The 19808-nt window shown below is 41.3% G+C and overlaps 1 protein-coding gene across 1 annotated transcript; it reads right to left on the reverse strand.

Annotated features, from left to right (window-relative positions):
• Window positions 1–2101: 2101 nt before the first annotated feature.
• Window positions 2102–7176, reverse strand: urp2 (urotensin II-related peptide). The gene is made up of 5 exons (XM_061032813.1): window positions 6586–7176; window positions 4656–4982; window positions 4130–4164; window positions 3869–4028; window positions 2102–3717 (listed from the first exon to the last, which is right to left on the reverse strand). Exons 1-5 carry the CDS (start codon window positions 6677–6679, stop codon window positions 3686–3688), a joined length of 648 nt encoding a protein of 215 aa, XP_060888796.1. The 5' UTR covers window positions 6680–7176; the 3' UTR covers window positions 2102–3685.
• Between the last annotated feature and the right edge of the window lie 12632 nt (window positions 7177–19808).

The raw sequence follows: 19808 nt of genomic DNA on the forward strand, positions 1-19808 counted from the left end.
TATGCTTGCAGGTGAAGGTGTATTTGTTTTTTATTTACAGTGTGTAGACACTGCATTGCAAAATTCATCTTAGGTAATTTGAGAAAATGACAAAAAGTTGTTTGTTATAAATCATTGTTAAAGTTTATTTTTTGCTTTTAATAGTGAGAGAAATGCTGCAAGTGGAATACGACCAGAGACTTCAGGGGGAGCGAATACTTAAGCTAACTTAATACGTTCTATTGTTAGCTAGCCTGCATGAGCCCATGTCTGCTGACACTGGATTAAAAATTAGCAAAAATAGCAAAAGCTATTAAATAAACCAAGCTAATTAGCAATAAAAAAACACGTATTCTTTAAGCCTTAATTCATGAAAAACCCTTTCACTTTCTACAGACAATTTTATTCACACACAGTTAAATGCATCAAACATACTTCTAAATGTATTCCATTTATTCAATATCTTCGTCTTTCATTGTAATAATGTAGTGAAATTATTTGAAAATCAATTGTTTGAATAACTAGGCTTGACTAGTCAAGAGTCTTTTCTATTTTATCAACAGTTCATTTGACTGTTCACTCTCCATGCCGATGACATTAGAGTATTCACTCAGATTGTGATTTTCTTTAACTAACTTCTTTTATATTTAAAGCTACTGAAGGTGACTTTTTCATTGACATGTTAAAGTTCATTGATGTAGTTTATTTTGTTCATAGTTTAGTTCATAGTTGGGCAGATGGGGTTTAGTATTTTTTTTTTTTTTGGGAACTAAACCAACTCTTTGAAAGACGCCATTCTGTGTTTGGAAGAGTTGTGTGAGTGTGCACACCAGCCTACTGTGTTCTGGCCTTACATCCTCTCCGGGGAGAATCTTTAATAAACTGATTTTATCACGATTTACCTGTCTACCTGTTTTTCTTGTTGTCTCTCATATGCACTGCACTCTTTAAATATTCCAGACATTGTTGAGAAGAGGCTCATGAACACTGAATTCTCATGCTGAACTAAATGTACCGAGTCACTGACTGAATCAGCAGCTCCCCCCGGTGGTGATCTAAAGCACTGCTTTACATTCTACTTCTTTATTAAGGCTTATTAAAAGAATACATAAACAGAACAGTGCTTACTTAGCTTCTTTCCTCTCATACAAATGTTTAAAGCTGGAGTTGTGCTGATGCATATGATCTGCTCATAAACAGTGTTTCTGTTGTTATAAAAAAACGCTTACAGAGAAAAACTGCACAGTCTCTGATTTCAAATTTTGAAAAATGATATAAAGTCAGGAGTGCACAAATCTATAAAACGTATCAAATCATAACCCACTTCTGAAGCTAACTTTTCAAAAGTACAATCAGTTTACTGCACATTGCACATATTGCACAAGTTTACTTTTTCTTTACATTTTATTTTATTTTATTTACCATTTTGTACCTTTTGCACAATTTAGAATTTATTACTGTAAATATTACTTTTTTTTAATTTTACCTCATTTTATTTGATCTATTTTACCTTATTTTGGTTGTATTGCACCGTGGGACGGAGACAAACGCAATTTCGATTCCACTGTATGTCTGGCATATTTTGAAATTGACAATAAAGTTGACTTTGACTTGTTGCGCTTATTTGTATTTATAAATATTAAAATCAATGTGATGTTTTATTTACATTTAAGATTCTAGTCCTCAAATTTATAGAAAATAAAAAGTATCATACTGGCAAGCTTTTTTCAATCGTTGTTTCAGTAATTAACTACGGACTCTATAAATTTGAAGCTTTTTTCACATGAGAAATCGTCATATTCAGCCCTTTTTATAAGTTTCATCACTTTAGCCAAGTGTTATGTGACGCTCAGAGAACTCCTAAGCACTGTACATTATTTGATGGTATATTTAGCACAAACACATACACAACTCACAAGCGTGTACAGACACACACACTCATCACTGGGGCGACAGTGATGGTGACCTCTGTTGGAAACCCTCTGAATGTAGTGACCCACAGTTTGCACACACACAGACAGCAAACACACACGGCTCGATTACCATGGAAACGTCCAGAGGAGGAATGTCCCTCTGTTCAAGTTGAGGTGCTGTGAACTAATAACACCGGGTAAAGTCGCTCTTTAAATAGTATTATTGTAGAGTTCCAGAGCATGATATATTTCATAGACATCTAATGAGATAAATCGATGACTTTAAGTTCATCATTCAAGGCCTGATCTCTCTGCACTGATGGACAGGTTTGAATATTTACACTTTTTGAATCACTCAGCTGATTTCTCTTTACCAACCAGTGCTGAGAAGTTTGATAAACAGGTATTAGAACCTCTTAGTGGTTCAAGAATAAACTAACAATCTTGTCAAATTGCAGGCTGATGTCATGTCTAATGTTTGTTGACTCTTGTGAAAAGAACACAATCGTAAACCTTTGGCATGTCAAGTTTTAAGTCACTACTACATTAACTGTAGATGTGAGAATAAGAGAATAGCTTATTCATGCTTTTCTGCATAATGGCCCCTTAATTGCAATATGCAACATTTCCCAATTTCAACTCCAATGAACAAAACCTTGAAACAAAACCCAGTTTTTCTAAGCCTTTCAGAGAACTCAATCCCTCACCAAAAAGTATTTTATATCAGCAGACAATTGCAGACTTTGTATGAAACCAAACCAAGAGAAGCATTGAGAGATCCTGGAGGCATGTGATGTATGAAAAGATGCATTTAAAGAGGGGACCTCCTTTTAATGACCTTGTACTGTACAGTAGAATTTAAGTTGCATGCTTCTGTTTTGGAGAGATTTGGCAGGTGACCTCAGAGTGTGACTCTGTACGCATAATTAACAACTAAAGAGAGTGTGTCTGTAAAAAATAAAATATCAATCTTTATTGTCACAATGGGGTTTTTGCAATGCTAGAAATGAATTTTATTTTAAAGTTGGCGCACACATACAAAAACGACGTGTGTTTGTCGAGGTGAAGAAAGGGTTAACAGCGTGTTTGTTCATGAGCCCGGCCGCGGGCACACATCGTCTTCTTTGATTGGTCAGTCTTGTTAATTAATGAGTGAATGAAAAGGTCCGAGTCGAGGCTGGCGCCGGCGTCGGGGGAGGTTTGGGGCTTCCGGATGCCACGGAAACTGTCTCCTAGCACTCAGAGGTCAGAGCGGTGCCAGAGGAGAGGACGAGCGATGGAGGGATGGATGAAGAGATGGATGGGTGGATGAAACCAAGGTGCAAGATTTAGCAGTTCAAGCTAGATTTTCAAGTTAAATTGTAATTGATCCATTTTATTGTATTGTGGTCAGTGTAGTCTTTCCTCCTGTTAACAAATCTCTGAACTTTCCAAACCTCACAAAGAAGGAAAACTGTGAGCCTCGTTTTATGCCAAGGTGACCTCTTCTTTAAAGTTCACATCTTTGTAAGGAAAAGGCATGGCATGTGATCAAGCACATATTTATCTACAGTCCTGCTGTAGTTACTCTGAACCATTTAGAAGTTTGTGAATCAGCATCAGGACTGAACTAAACCAGACGTTTTCAGGAAGGTGACCAACCTGCAACTAAAATATTGTACAAGCTGTACACATCTTACCGTGGATGGATGGATGGATGGATGGATGGATGATTTGGATGGATTGATGGATAGATGGAGGCGGAGAAGAGAAGGGTCTTAGACTAAAAACGGAGACCAGCAGTTGAGGGACAATCAGTTCTGGGAGCAGTACTTCCAGAAACACACTAGAAGAAACAGAGAAGAAGGTTTTATTATTAAACAGTTTCATAAAGTCAAAGAGACATCGACAACCATAAAAGCAGTAAATAAACGTTTCCATTTCAGGCTTTAATTTACAGGCCATGTGATTCATCAGATGTGGAGATGTAGTTTCACCTCTTTTGTTGGTCTTCTTGGTCTGCGGTGGGAGGGACTTCCTGAAGTTCCGACCTGTCAGACTGGGAATGACGGCGTCCGCGCTGGTTTTGGAAGCGGTGCTGTTTGCCACTGCCGGGGCTGCAGTGGTTTGCTTCACACCTCCGTCAGAAGCAGGAGGCTTTATGCATGGAAAAAAAGAAAAGATCCTGGTTAACTCATACAAACAAATCGATTTGTATCAACACAAAGAATTAATCTCACATTTAAAAAAAAACATACCACTTTATTTTTTCTTCCTGAACTTCTTCCATTTGCTGAAATTGAAAACAAAAAGCGGCTTTAGAGAAAGTGTCACTGATAAAGAGCAACATTGTGGCCTTAGTCTTAGATTAATGTGGAGACAAACAGAGACTGTCCTCCCACCATTGCATGTTGGGATAAGTCCTGTAACTACACCAAAAATTCCCTGAAATACACAGAAAGCTAGAGAGACACTTTCACTCTTTTTGCACTAAATGTAAGAAACAAGACTATTAGGACAAGATATACTCGATAGAAACATTCAATCTATTTCTGTTTAACTGGAATTTTACAAAGTGTTTACAAATAATTCTCAGTGCTAATGCAGAAAACTGCAATCACAGTTGTTTGGTGTTTTGTTAAAGAAAGTATATTCTGTGTTCAAGAACATCAACTCCCTCAAGTCTTCGTTAAGTTTCCTTCTTCCTGTGACTTTTCCCATCTCTACAATGACTTCATTGACCTCTGTTTCCACAGCCACACACTATGTTCATAGTGGCATTACCTCTTGGCATGATGGTGATCTTTGAGCTCAAGGTGCTGTTAAATGTCCTGTGCAGCTCCTCCAGCACTGACATCATCTTCAGCATCTGAGCTTGTTTGTCTGGACCGTCTGTCCTCGGCTTGGCTCTTAGTCGTCCGGCCTTGATGGCGGCGGTGATCGTCCCCGCTGTGGTTCTGTCCGTGAGTCTTGTCGTCCGGTCCACTGCAGCTGCTCTGGTACTCAGAAACCACTGTTTGAGGTGCCGACTTGGACTGGGTCCTGAAGGCTTCTCTGGTACAGCTGATGCACGAGTGAGACCGGGGAGAGGATGAGTCAATTTGACGATGCCTGGGGGAAAAGAGGTCACATCAATTAAAGAAGGAAATGTGTTAAGTTTGATTTGGTTTTGCATACCTTTGTCCATGCCAGTAGACCAAATGACACCCTTTTCATGACCCCTAATATTACCATACTTCTGTTTATTTCACTTCTATTTGAGTACATTTTGGACTGTAGGAATTAGGAACAAGCTTGGTGTTTGTACAGAAAAAAATAAAATCTGTAAGTTTCCTCATGTTGGTCCCAGATCAATCATAGCCTTGCCTTCTTTCACAATGTATGCGTTGTCACCTCTTGAAATGAGAAAAGACTAAAAGAAGAAAATATGACTTTTAACCTTTTCTCTCTTCCACCTCGCAGAACCAACGTCATCGTCGTGTTTAGCTCCACCATGTTCACAGCTGTGTGCACGATGCTGTGTCATCGAAAACTATCAACTGTCATGACCAACGCTGATTGTGGTTCCCGTCAAACAGTTCAAGCGGACAACTCAAGCGGCACTGATCTCACTCTACAGGTAGTGCAGTGTAGGTTTTGTGTGAGAAACCTTTCTGAATTCAGGTCCGAACTTCCTCTGTCTCTCTGCAACATGCGACCCTCAAACAGTCCCAGTAACACACCGAGATACCGCCGCTCTATTGGTTGCAAAAAAGAATTGCTATGGGGCCGTCAGAGTTGCAGGAGTTGTGTTTATGTGTGTGCATAATGACGTCCGAGTTTGTTTTTGCAACAATGCAGCTTGTTTGTGTTGAGCCACAATGACGCCTCCAAACACAAAGTCAGAGAAGGAATGAAAGGAATGTCAGCAGGTCACACTGGACCACTGGAGTCCAGAGCCATCAAGGTCTTTTTCCTCTTGTACCATCTGTGAAGTGTTTATCCGCCTGTTGAACATTCATCCTACAATAAAATGTGAAGGTTGATGTTGCAGAATATATATCTTACTATGAAAAACTCATCTCATTGTCTACTTTCAGAAGGCACTGACACTGACTTATTAAGTAGTCTTCATCTGATACACGGCATATCTCTACAAAAAGGGATAACAAGCCCGCAATCTGTGCAAACGGCAGCTTGAGTATGTTAACCAATAACATAGAAAATGTGTATTCTCGCTAACATTGGCCTTGAAGAGTGGCATGTTGGTTTCTTGGCTGGACGAGCGGGGATCGATTAACGGTAAGCTGGCACTTTGGGTTGTCTTCAGAAGACCTTCAAAGTCTTTGTCAGCATCTGCACCAACTTGTGTAGAGAGCACGTGATCCTGGTCCCGGCCATAAATACTGTTTCAGCTGGTCTTCCCCGGTGATGCTTTTTGAAGACGTGATCATCTCGTTTGATCTGCTCACACACGTTTACAAGGTATCAATCTCATGCCAACACTCAGTACCAATGCAGGAAGTAGACTGTCACCCTTACAGCAAAGAGGAAATATGACTCTTCAGACCTCAGTTTGAGTCTACTGAAAGACCAGGAATCAGGACTGCTTTGTAGCTTCTACCATGATCTTTCCAATTCACCTAAACCAAGAGTTTGTAATTGAAAGTTTAACATCTAATACTGTTTGTCATCCATATCATCCGTTCCCCCGTTATCTCCCATGCTTCCTTACCTCGTTCAGTAGGTGCTGACTCCATTCCATTCACAAGGATGATCAGACTTAGGACTACCTTCATCACTGACACTAAGGCTCCTCTGAAAAGCATGATGGCCGTTACTGCGCAAAACTACGACGAAGTGGAGGGATTTGATCACAAACAGTAGGTTGACTTTCTTCTGAAGTTCAGTCAGAACTTTTCTCCAGGTGGACTTCTGCTTCTTAAAAGTGTTCGTCCCTTTTTGCATTCAAATCGTTCTTCCGACTTTGTCTTGCCGCTGGAGATGTTGCAGGCAGTGCGGGTCTTCTTCTGGTCTCTTCCGACACTTTGACTCTTTCAGTTGCTTTTCTTTTGATTTTCTGTTATTTCAAAAGTTCTCAGGAAGCTCTTCAGTTGCGATAAGTCATTAAATTTCTTGATTTTCTTCTTTGTGCTTCAACCATATGTTGGTGTTCGTCTACTCAAGCTCGCTGTCTTCTCAGATTTACAGTTCAATCTCTCCTTTTATCTTTAAAGCAAAGTTTGTCTTTCCGTTTCCTCTCATTAGTGCGCCTCTTGAAGAGGGCTTGTCAAAAGTATGTCGGCCACGTTCCTTTCCCTAACGCACTCAACCAATCTGGCCGTTTATAAAGCCGAGTTTGCTCCGGACTGACCGACTGACGGCCCGGTGTCGACCAATGACTGTCCTTCAAGGTTCTCTAGCCAACGCCTCTTCCTCCTCGATGGATCGGTGACATTTAGGGAGTTTGGCGGCGAGCTTTGTGTGTTTGGAGTCAAAGCTATCTTTTAGTGAATGTGTTGTGTGTGTGTTTAGGCTTGTATTTAACGTGTATGTGATGTGTGTGTGGGCCCGTCTGTATAAGCAGTGATAAGGTAGTTCTTAATATGTTTGCTCGGGGGCCACAGAAACAGAAAGGCCCTCTGACGCAGGAGGGCCTGGAGCCACACTGACTGCACACAAAGCTCGCAAATACAACATTCAAACACAGAAAACGACATGGCAAACTCATGTACACACACACACACACACACACACACACACACACACACACACACACACACACACACACACACACACACACACACACACATCAAAGGGCACAGACAGGCTGAGAAGTCCAAAACGACAAAAGATCCAGAGAAGGTTTTTTTTTTGCCTTCTCCTTTTGTTTCCCGCATTGTGGCGGCTAATCCCACAGACAGGAAGTTGACAGAGTGACGGTGAAACGCCACTTCGCCAATGACCACCTCAAACACCCCAACGCCAACCCCAACGCCCCCTCAAACACATGTGTAGGAGGAATGAAAGAAAGATGAATGAACTTGGAAGTTGGGGTGAAGGAGCCAGAATCATATGAGGTGTGTGTGTGTGTGTGTGTGTGTGTGTGTGTGTGTGTGTGTGTGTGTGTGTGTGCATGTGTGTGTGTGTATGTGTGTGTGTGTGTGTGCGTCAGTTGCTGGGTGAAGAGAATTTAGCTTAAGAACATCCACTCATTCATTACTACTCTGTCTGTCTGCACAGCTTTGACGCTATAATACACTATGTGTGTGTGTGTGTGTGTGTGTGTGTGTGTGTGTGTGTGTGTGAGAGAGAGAGAGAGAGAGAGAGAGATCATTGAGACAGGAAGTAAAGAAGCCTGGCAAAATTTCATCCATCTTCTTCCATCCGACTTGTTCTTTTTATTTAAGATGCATGAAGTGAAAAAATAAGCCGTACTTTAAGCAAAGCAAACAATTCCCCGTCTCTTGTCTTTACGCCGCTTATGATAAACGTGGTTCACTGCTAACATGCCAGCCTCCATCTCTCTCTTCATCCACACAAAGAGAAAAGGAAAAGGTCAACATGAGCAAACAAGGAGCTCTCATTTGTCGCTCTGGTGTCGTCAACATGTTTGTGGTCGTTTCCCTTCCAACAAACGGAGACCTTTTGCAGCTCCAGTCGGATGGTCTGATGCTGCATGATAACTGAGGCGTTGTTAATCACTGTTTGATTTTCCACTCACCTCAACTTTTATACAAATATGAGACGGGGGGAAAAAAACCAGTTGTTCACCATTTTGTCCAAAAAGAATGAACTTTTTTTGAACGTGCGCTCAGTGAATATCATCAGGACCAGGCAGACAATTTAAAAGACAAGATGCAATATTCAGTTTAAGGCAGGTATTCCCTCCATCAACACATTCCTTTACAGTTCAGATCCCTTCTTCTTCTTCTTCTTCTTCTTCCCTTAACCCTGTTCAAACAGTCAGCACAAAGAAAACAATACCAGAGGTCACGCTGTTCTCTTTCAGGCTCCTTGAGCGTTTACACCTCTAGAGGGCAGTGTTCCTCTAGTTACTGTGTGCAGCTGCAGAGACAGAGGGAGGATGCACAGTCTCTGCAGCAGCTTCACACGAGGCATAAAGAGTAAAAGATCTCTTAAAGTGACTCACAGCGCTTCAGTCTTTAAGTTAAAGTTTGCCTGTCACACCACAATGATCTGAAGTGCTGCTTATAGAACAGATGAAATATTGATTTAAGAGAAACTGATAATTAAAAAGAATAATTGAACAACTGATGCAAAGAAGAGATATTTGCAACAGTGATGGTGAAATAACATGAGTTATTTAATTGATAAAACACAAATATAGCCTATATTATTATATATTTAAGGGTCATTTATAAGTGAGGAGGTGAACGGGAAGATATGATTCTCTTCTCATTCTGCACAGTTCTTTTATAAGCTTTGAAAATAAATGCATGCATAAGTAAATAATATAACCAGATTTATTTCTTACTGGTGGCAGGCTCTATATTTCAAGTTTATTTTAACAAAATAAGGATTTAGTATATGTGCTTTTTTTGGACAAGAAAACATTTAACCACGATGGTGATAAAAAAAAGTTTAAAAAAATGTATCAAAGTTATTTCAACGTTTTAAAAGGTTTCATGGCTAACAAACCCTCACAAATCACTCTCACAGACCAGACCTGATTTAAAAAAATGAAAAGTAATCTCAATCCCTTTAAAGCTATCATCAATTGTCTCCTCGTTCATTTCATTTTAAAATCATCAAAGCGTTTCAGAGACGGTAGCTTGTAGAACTGAAATGATTTCAATCAGTCCTCCCGCACTCTACCTACATAACATTTACAACATTTATTTAAAAGCATGTCAGCTAAATTCAAAGGAATGTTCTGGTTTATATTTCAAACCCCTCACGTGTTGAAGTGACCGCTCGTCTGCAGCTACAGCCTGCAGACAATACTCAGGGAGACATTTTACTTTTAATAGTCACTATTTTTCCTCAAATATGCTCGAATGAATCTGCAATAAGATACTAAAATGAAAGGCAAAGACGGGCAAATGAACATCTATTTATCAGTATTTGATCATATTCAGATGTTAATTAAAAAAATTATAATCAAGCAAGTCATTAGATTTTTTTATTAGGCTACTTTTTATTTAGGAAACAAGTGAGGTAATAAAAATCAGTGTGTAAGTTTTGATGCTTTTTGCTTTTTGCAAACCTATGAACAGCTGTAAATCAAACAAACATGAAGTAAAGTTTGACCAAATGTGTCAACAGCAGCATGAGAATTAAGAGATGCACATCTGTCTATATTTGACATACATGCTCCTGATCCAATAGTGGAAAAAGAAATACAGATGTTGTTCTGTATCCGTTAGGGGTTTAAAATTAAATTGTAATAAACATTTAAAATAAATATATCAATAAATCGGGTCACAGAATATGAAGTATTTCTTTAAAGATAAAGAGAAAAAAAACATTCTCAAATAAATGATGAATGAGAAAAAATTGAATTAGGAATATTTTGAGTATAAATTAAAAGAATGATGAAAATGAATTATACTGCTATGATTATAATAATGATAATTATTGGTGATTATCTCTGTACACAGAGGAACTCACACATACCCATTAAAATATAATTAATTTGCAACATAACATGCATTACTAAATATCCTTTTTTTTTGTTAAAACAATAAAACTTCAGTTATATTGATGAACAAAAGTCATCAGTTCTGAAGTTGAACATCTGAGTCCACATGGATGAGACCGGCTTTAAAAGAGAGTGAAAAAGTGAGAAAAAGAGGAGGAGATAGAAAATGCGAGATAGGATGGAAATAAAAGGATGGTGCATGGCTGAGTGACGGAGAGGAAGAGGAGAGCACCCGTGGGAGAGAGATGAGAGAGAGGGAGAGAGGAGGAAGGTCAGGGACGAGGGAGAAGAGGAGAGACGAGAGGGGGAAAGAGAAAATGGGAAGGGAGGAAGAGAGTGTGTGGAAAGAGAGAGAGAGAGAGAGAGAGAGAGAGATGGAGGGGGGAAAGAAGTGTGTGTGTGTGTGTGTGTGTGTGTGTGTGTGTGTGTGTGTGTGTGTGTGTGTGTGTGAGAGAGTTTGTGAGTGAGCGGCAGAGATAGAGAGTGATTTGTTTTCAGTGAAAGGTGAGGCCACTTAGCCGAGGCGTAGAGCTACAGCGGAATCTATTACCATGTGTCAAAGGAAACACGAGAAGGGCACGACCTGACCGTGTGTGTGTGTGTGTGTGTGTGTGTGTGTGTGTAAATGACAGACAAAGAGAATAAGAGAATGGGTGTGTTTGATGTGAAATTTTAGTGTATTTGTGTGAATGAGGGATAAACATGTGGACATACATTGCCACTATAATTAAAACAATAGCTACCGTATATGTCTGTGGAAGTGTGTGTGTGTGTGTGTGTGTGTGTGTGTGTGTGTGTGTACTTTAATTGTAAGACTGTGTTGCAGTTTGTTAGATAGAATCATTTGAACTGATGGAAGGTAAGGAGAAGCCTGTAAAAAACAAAGATGTGTGTATATTGATAATAAAACACACACACACACACACACACACACGCACGCACACACACACACACACACACAGATAACATTATCCTCTTCAAAGCCACTGTATAGTTGTAGAAACAATATAAAACTGCTAGTTTATCCAGGCAACACAAACACAAAGACTCGCACAGTGAGACAGGCCACAAACAGATTATCCAGATAAAAGTGAAAGTAAGCACACCTGAAATGTAACGAATGAGCCGTGTGTGTAAAGGTACAACGAGTCATCGTGTAAACTCAAGAGTAGATTTAAGACAAGGAAGTAAAGAAAATAAATGATCTTTCACCGTCACATTATCTTGAGTATACATTCGGCTCACCCTGAGAAGTGTTTACAACCTGGCAGATCTCAGGTCAGCTATTAACTTATTGTCAAGACAATAAAATCATTCTTGATGGAGGTGTTTGATAAACTAAATAAACACAATCCGAGCTCTATTAAACCAGTTTTTTTTACAGATAATTTTGTAACTAGTAACATTTTTAATATTTATTTTGACAACTTTAAAAAAGCATCTTTAAAACATTTGAATAGAAGATCGTTAGGCCCTGATTCGACCATCAGGTTAAGATTGACCTGCTGTGTCCTTCATGCTGATTTGACATTCATCGGCGTACTGCAGTTAAGTGAACTGGACTCACAGATGTTCAGAAAATGAGATTGTTGAGAGAGAGAACACCTCTGCAACTTGTAGGACTGAACAAAGAAAGACACAGTGTGGGTATGTGTGTGTAGGGAGAGAGAGAGAGAGAGAGAGAGAGAGAGCCTGTCACTCTACACCTCATGGATCCTGTGGCTCACCAGAGGCCAGTGTGGTTCACTTGGGGCTCAAACACTCTAACCACACTGTATGTGTGTGTTTGAATGTGTGTGTCTGTGTGTATGCCAAAGCCGCAGGCCGCTGGCCGCCCTCTCTGTGTGTATAACAATATTTCTTTGCGTCTTGCACATGAGTTGAGGCGAACCAAGCGCCCCTTTTCTCAATTCGAAACACTGTAGACACACACACACACACACACACACACACACACACTCATGCTAGATCCGATCCATGTTATCATGACCCATACCTGGAAATATAAAAATACAAATAGTTGGAGGAGGAGGAGGTCGGGGGCAATGGATGGGTCAACACGTTCACCCTGGAGAATATAGAAGTGCTGTTGTGTTCTTTTAATCCACTATGATTCATTTTTGTTGCCAACGTATGAAAATAATCATTCAAATCATTCAAGTTCAAGGTCATGGAAGTTGTTGCAAGTCATCCTGAAGGGAACTTGACAATCCAATAAAAAGTGGTTGTTTTATTTCACTCAAAACCTCAAATGTTAACCTCATGGTGACACTAAAGGAAAGCAATAAGGGATCACTTTAGCCACGAGGTTTCATCCTCTGGTGACGCCTGTACAAACTTTTATTCATAATTGAGTAAATGTACTGAACTTTAAAGCTTTGTCGCCTGATGTGTTTGATGCTTTCCACTTCTGAATCCAATCAGATAAAAAGTAAACACTCTGGTCGGGAGCCTCGGAGATGTTTTCCAGCAGAGTCTTGAGCCACACTGCTGATATTGGTGAGTGCTTGTGGAGAAGCTGTGTCAGCATTTGGTCAACACTCGGCTGGGTTTGGAATAAAACCAGAAAAAAAGAGAGAGGGAGGGAGGGGAGAGGAGGAGGAGGAGGAGGAGGAGGCGATGGGTAGATGGATGTGAAAACGAGTGAGCGAACTGACAGTCAGGGAGGGGGGGGGGGGGGGGGGGGGGGGGGAGGGGAGGGGGGGGCATTGATCCTCCTCTCCGCTCCCTCCGTCCCATCGCGCTCTCCATCGGCAGAAGACAGATAGTGTTGAGGTGGCCTGTATTGGATTTATGAGTTAATGGCCTTGCCAGGATGAGACAGATGGAGAAATAAGGAAGAGGAGAAAGACGGAGGGAGGAGAGAGAGAGAGAGAGAGAGAGAGGGGGGAAGAGCAGGAGATGATCTGTGGGGAGGAAGAGGACGGAGGACAGGGGAGGGGACGAAGATGTTAGGACAGTGTGGAAAGAAAAGAGAGAAAACTTTTCTATCCATGAACTCTGAAGTAATGGAGGAAGTCATGTAAGGAAAACAATGTATAAGACTTTAGTATCGCTTTCATACAGTTATAAAGAAAAAAGGAATGAATGACAGACGGACACTCGATGAACTGCAGGATTTTGTACTTCCACATCGACTTCTTTTTTCAACACAGAGGTGGCCGCTCGGTCCAGCCATTGTACCCGCAGTATTCTGTCTTTGATCTCTTTTTCATGTTCCTGTATTTTACTGCTTTAAACCGTTTGTTTGGCTGTAATCAAAACATGGAGGGAGAGAAAAAAAAAAAGGCTAATCAGAGTGACCTTTGGTTCACTGATAAAACTGGTGATACACCACGGGCTCTGTCTGACAAGGGCACGTTTGGTAATGAACTTTTTATACACTTTGTTCAATAATCTGTGGTTTAACATCTGTATGTTAGATAAATTCATATATTGCTTTAACCCCTTTTTACGACAACGTCCACCGTTGAATACGTTCAGATTTGAAGGTGTTGCATCTTAATGAACACACAGACGTAGAACAGTTAGAGAAGTGTACTTAAGCCTCAGGTGCACAGGAGGAGCAAAGGAGGCTCAGTTAAGACAACACGAGAGAGAAAATGGAGATCCGCTCAGCTGCTTAATGACATTTGGTCCAAGGTCGTGACTCTTCCTCTGCAGGGAGTGACGAGTGTTGTCATCTATATCACTTACTGTGTCTGCTGCCTCTACATGTATGTGCGGTTGTGTATTCATGCAGGACGTGTGTGTGTGTGTGTGTGTGTGTGGTCGGGGGTGGAGTAGCCACAGACTGTAATGATAATAAATATGATTATTAATAACGTTAAAGTGAGGTATGTTTGCCCCAGAGAGATGATGTAGTGATGCTGTGTCCTCCTCAGCCATCTGTCTGACTGAGGTCTACCATTTAACCCAGCGCAACATCACACTGATTCACTGCGTCCAGCGCTGAATCACTAAACTGTGCTTTGTGTCTACAGAAAGACGGCAGATAGACTCAGACCAAAGAGCTTAAATACATTTGTTCTGCTGCAGAACAAGGAGAGAAGCAGTCTGTCCCCCCATACACGGAAAAGAGATACTGTGCAAAACCTACCGTTTGAAAATGTGAGTATTGCGTTGAACTATTTAACAAGCAGAGATCATTCAACGTGCATGAAAAGACAACCTTACGTTTTCATGTTAGAAATCAGAAGAGGAGGGGTTATGGAAGGCAATGACACATGTCTTAATAAAGTTTATTATTTGGGCTTTATTTGAGAAAGGAGCCACAGACCGGATTTGAACCTGGTCTGCCCGCTAAGGGGACTAATGCCTCCGTACATGGGGCGTGCACACTAACCACTCAGCTACCTGCGCCCTGTTTTGAGCTCAGGGGTCGGTTTGATTCAGCAGCACGTCATGCTGTTCTATTTCTGTTTGTTCATCTTCATGATTTAGAAGTGACCTCAGTCGGTGAATGTGCTGTAGTGAAATGAAGCATCAGTATGAGGCCGTGCGGCAGCCAATGCTAGGACGTACCCTGTCTATCCTTAATTTAACTGCCTCCCCCATCTCCTCCAGCTGACCCCCTCTGACCCCTCTGAGTCTCTAAATTCATCCATATCAAGAATTCTCCTCTCATTCCTCCACCGCTCCATCCTGCACTCACGTCTTATTTTTTTGTCATCCATGGAGGAAAATTAAAAATGTAGATCTAATCGGAGGGGGGTCGTAATGTGATCAGGATGACAGGGGATCAATGGAGACTGTCACACACACATACATACACATTACTAGCACTGATGCATGTCGTGTAGGGGAAGTATGGATGGATGGAAGCAGGACAACGAGGGGGGGACATTGACCAGTCTCACCATGTCTTGGTCTTTCTTGTTCAGTCTTTAATTTATTTCTTCCTGGCTGATGTTTTTTTTTAGATTACTACCATTCAGTGACGTCATATTTCCCTTCAATTCAATGTTACCTGAATCTGTAGAGACAATGTTAGCCAAACCAAGATATCAGGCTGTATAAGGTGATTTGATTTGACAAAAAAAACACTAACACACCTGGCTGGTCTAGTTTGATTTTGAGGACAGTTCATAAAAAGGCCCTGACCTTGAATGCATCATCGTGTTACGTCACCTCGTTTAGTTAGCTAACCAAGCCAATTTCAACATTGGATGACTATTTTTAAATAATGGGAATGTCTACAAAGTTCTGGCGATCTTACTGATGATATGAGGAAGCAGCAGCAGCTGGAGGCGGCAGAGCCCACAGTAATCGCAGTGCAGATATGCTCGTCGGCTGGAAATTCAATTCTATTAAAAAAAAATGCTGTTGGACAATCGCTGCGTGTTTGTGCACCGTCGATTTGTTTTAAATGATGTGGCTTGACTGGGGATATGACGTAACATGATCCACAGGATCTGCAACACTCCACAGCTGTATGGACGTGCTCAGACTTCATTGATTTCCTTTATTGGCTTTGAAAAAAAAACGTGGAACTGCATGGCTCCTAAATGGAACTGGGTCTTGATCCCAACACTCAAAAGTACAATAATTAGCTTGCCTGAAACGTTTTACATCACAAGTCTAACACAAGTTAACTGCTCGAGCGTATGAGCACTGAGATAAAAGTGTCAATAAAATGCACACAGAGTAAAACTGTCTACAACTGTTTATGATTTATGGTGTTGATTATTTAGTGCTGTTGAACCATGTTTGACTTTGGCCTTTACACTTTGAACTGCAGCCCTAATAACACATCCACCGTGCTCCTGCTCCAAATCTAATCACATTTTAATCATTAACTGTCCTCTTATCACACACACACACATTACACCTACAGGTTTGATTGTGCAAATGGAGGATAAATGAAATATTGACCCAGAGGATTCATGCATACTCAACACTTTATGTGAGCGATGTATGAATTAGATATGCTAATGAGGCTGCACAGACTGCCAATAAGAGATATGATGATGATGTAGAGGAGGGAAATCAAGTTGTTTGGAAGTCACATCCCATCAGCCCTTTCACCTCCCGGGCCTGCTTATTTGGACATATTTAACTTTCAAGGTGTGGGAGAGTTTAGCTCCAAAGAGAGAGAGAGAGAGAGAGAGAGAGAGAGCTGTTGATTTTTGTGTTTGGTCATAGATTTAAAAAAAAGGGAATTTTGATCTGCATAATTTTCTTTAAAGCGAAGGTTTTGTGCAGCTCAGCGAATAAAAACTATGAAATTACGTCCCTCAGATACTTTATGAAAATGTCCTTAAGTGTCAGTGAGGCATTAACAAAATGCAGAGTCAGCATTATATAATTATAATATATGTTGTTATTGAAGGGTTTCACTGAACCTGGAATGACAACACACAGTCATCATGCGTGTGTGTGTGTGTGTGTGTGTGTGTGTGTGTGTGTGTGTGTGTGTGTGTGTGTGTGTGTGTGTGTGTGTGCTGGTGGTGAATTTTTGTGGGTTGTAAAAAATCCACCGACTGACCACAGTGGTCAGACGCAGTGGTCAGTTTAAGTGCCCCACCTCCACACCCTACACACACACACACACACACACACACACACACACACACACACTCACACATGACTCACACACACACACACACACACACACTGGACACACACACACTGGACACACACATCTTCATTAACAAAGAAACATTTCTATTGATCTGGTCTACAGCTCATGTTACAGCAAAGAAATATGTATTGGGAGCACTAAATGGGTTACACACACACACACACACACACACACACACACACACACACACTCTCACTTTGTCACACACACATTCATGTACACTCGGAGGGAAAACATGCAAACACACTCCTTCCCGTCTCTCACTTACACACACAAATAACACACACATGCAGAGTGACTGGTCAGTGCTAAGCGGGTTAGTGTGAGTGAATTAGTATCGAGCCGCTCCTTACAGCATTATCTGTGGCTGCAGCTCGCCACGGGTGTCAGAACTGCTCAAATGTGTGTGTTGTGTGTGTGTTGGCGTGCAAAAAAAAAAAAAAACAGGAACTCTTTGAAAAGTAATGATCTCATAATGATTTCATTTCACTTAGGTTTTATTTTCACCTTTAAAGAACGGGACATTCTTTAATTCTTTGGATAAGTGCACATAAGAGTTCAGTGTGTGTGTGTGTGTGTGTGTGTGTGTGTGTGTGAGAGAGAGATCCTTTAGCATCATAACTGTCATAGAGGAGGTTCTCTACAGACCTAATGCAGCCATCACTCATGTACGCTGTCAAGGAGTCTCGTCTGTGTATGTTGTGTGTGTCATTTCTCAGAGGGTTTTTGTGGGAGGAATTGATGTGAGTTTACAGACATCAACACACACACACACACACACACACACAGAGGGAGATAGAGAGAGAGAGAGAGAGCGAGAGAGCACAGCTAAACATTATCAGACTAAAACAGCAACTCAGCTGTTTTGCGACCTCGTTCAAGAACAACATGTTTGTATTTCCTTAAAACACACATTTTTGGTGATACTTCAGGTTTTTCAGAAATGTCCGTAATGTAGAAAAAAAAAGCAGCTTATTCTGCGGTCACACGGCTCCTTGATCACATTAGCTTAATGTCTGAAATGTGAATGTAACATGACACAGCGAGTACAGTACATCTCTATATGACAGATAGCCAGCAGTGGACTTCTGCGGACATCAGTCAGAGCTGGCAGCGCTTCAAAACCTCAAACCATGACACACGTCAACCACAATCACACACACACACACACACACACACACACACACTGTTCGTCCTTTCTGTACGTCCATAGCAATAATACATCAGATCTACCTTCATTGGAGCAGAACTAAAATCAAACGACCCCCCTCCTCCGCCCACCCACCTCGCCCCGTCAGCCGAGGCCAAATCCAATCACAGCTCGATACTCGCTGTGATTGATTGGCTTCCAATCCAATTGAATCTCTCTCATGTGGAGGTGGGAGGGAGGGGGGGGGGGGGGTCGGGCTGCCTTGCTCATAGCCATTAGGCATTGGCATTGGCAGAACAGGGGGGGGGGGGGGAAATTGGGGAGACAGAAGAAGAAGAGAAGTAATTGAGAGAGATTGAGGGAGTGCGAGATAGAAGAAGACTGCGAGAGAGAAAAAAGAGAGAGAGGGAGGGATGTCAGTACGATTGCCAGCTCCCATTTAAAGAATGGAAAGTGTGTGTGTGTGTGTGTGTGTGGGGGGGAGGGGGGGCAGGTTTCTGTGTGTCTGCCAACTCTTGTTTAATTGCCTTGTTAGAAGTCGGCTGTAACTGTAAACTGCAAAAGTGCTTCAAGACACCAGGGAGGAAAAATAAAATGTCTCACATTTCTCCATCTGTCTGGGTTTTCTTAAGTAGCAGACAGAAGACATAACGCACAGGAAGATTAAAAAACAACTGCTTTTTTATCATCAGCTGCATCCGATTACATATTTGTAGTGGAACTGATCAATAACACATTTCTACATAACCACCTGAACATATTCTGCTGAGCTGTTTCGATGGGAATCCTCCAAAGTTACAACCGGTTTGTGTCCTCAATTCTCGAAATCAAAATAATGCGCTGCTCCTATACGAGATGCAATCCGTTCACTGTGCTCGTTTACATCCTGGTAGTAGAGCGGGGAGAGGAAACCCATTAATCTGAGCTCCAGTCAGTCAATGTCTGGTGGCTGCATTCATTTATTCTGGTGTTTTGTTTTCTGTAGTTGCACCACGACTAAACCAAATATTAATGTAAAGAGATAATGTACTGTGGACTCCAAGTTTCACACGTGTCATGGATACAGACTTTGAAAGAATACACAGTGAGTGGTAGGTTGTGTGTGTGTGTGCGTTTTGTTTGAAACAAACACACACACACACACACACACTAACACAGATGAAGGGAAGGTTTATGTTGATAATGAGGCAGATTTGACATTACCCTCGTAGGGACGTGGTGTTTATTTCTCTGCCTCTTCCTCCCACAATTCCCCCTGACCACAACTCCCTGTGTCCTGACAAACCAAGAGAGAGAGAGAGAGAGAGAGAGAGAGAGAGAGAGAGAGAGAGAGAGGGGGGCAGTGGAAAAATGGAGAGGTGAAGAAAGAGAGAGCAACCCACAGACCACATAATGGTTATGGCATCAGTTATATGGCTTATACAGAGAGAGAGAGAGAGAGAGAGAGAGAGAGAGAGACTGCAGTTTGAGTACAGTGTGTTTTTGGATTCTCTTCTCCAACTTACTGTGATGTTCTTCAGAACAAAACAATCTCAACTGTTTCAATACCTTTAAAGTTAA

The sequence above is a fragment of the Labrus mixtus genome, chromosome 24, assembly GCF_963584025.1.
Source record: "Labrus mixtus chromosome 24, fLabMix1.1, whole genome shotgun sequence".
Classification (NCBI taxonomy): Eukaryota; Metazoa; Chordata; class Actinopteri; order Labriformes; family Labridae; genus Labrus; species Labrus mixtus.

What these genes read in the sequence shown, in the direction of transcription:
- urp2 (XM_061032813.1), bottom strand. Translation starts at nt 6,679, where the DNA reads ATGCTTTTCAGAGGAGCCTTAGTGTCAGTGATGAAGGTAGTCCTAAGT. An exon ending in GTCAGCACCTACTGAACGAG is followed by an intron (nt 4,983 to 6,585) that starts GTAAGGAAGCAT and finishes CTTTTCCCCCAG; the next exon opens with GCATCGTCAAATTGACTCAT. An exon ending in GATCACCATCATGCCAAGAG is followed by an intron (nt 4,165 to 4,655) that starts GTAATGCCACTA and finishes TTTCAATTTCAG; the next exon opens with CAAATGGAAGAAGTTCAGGA.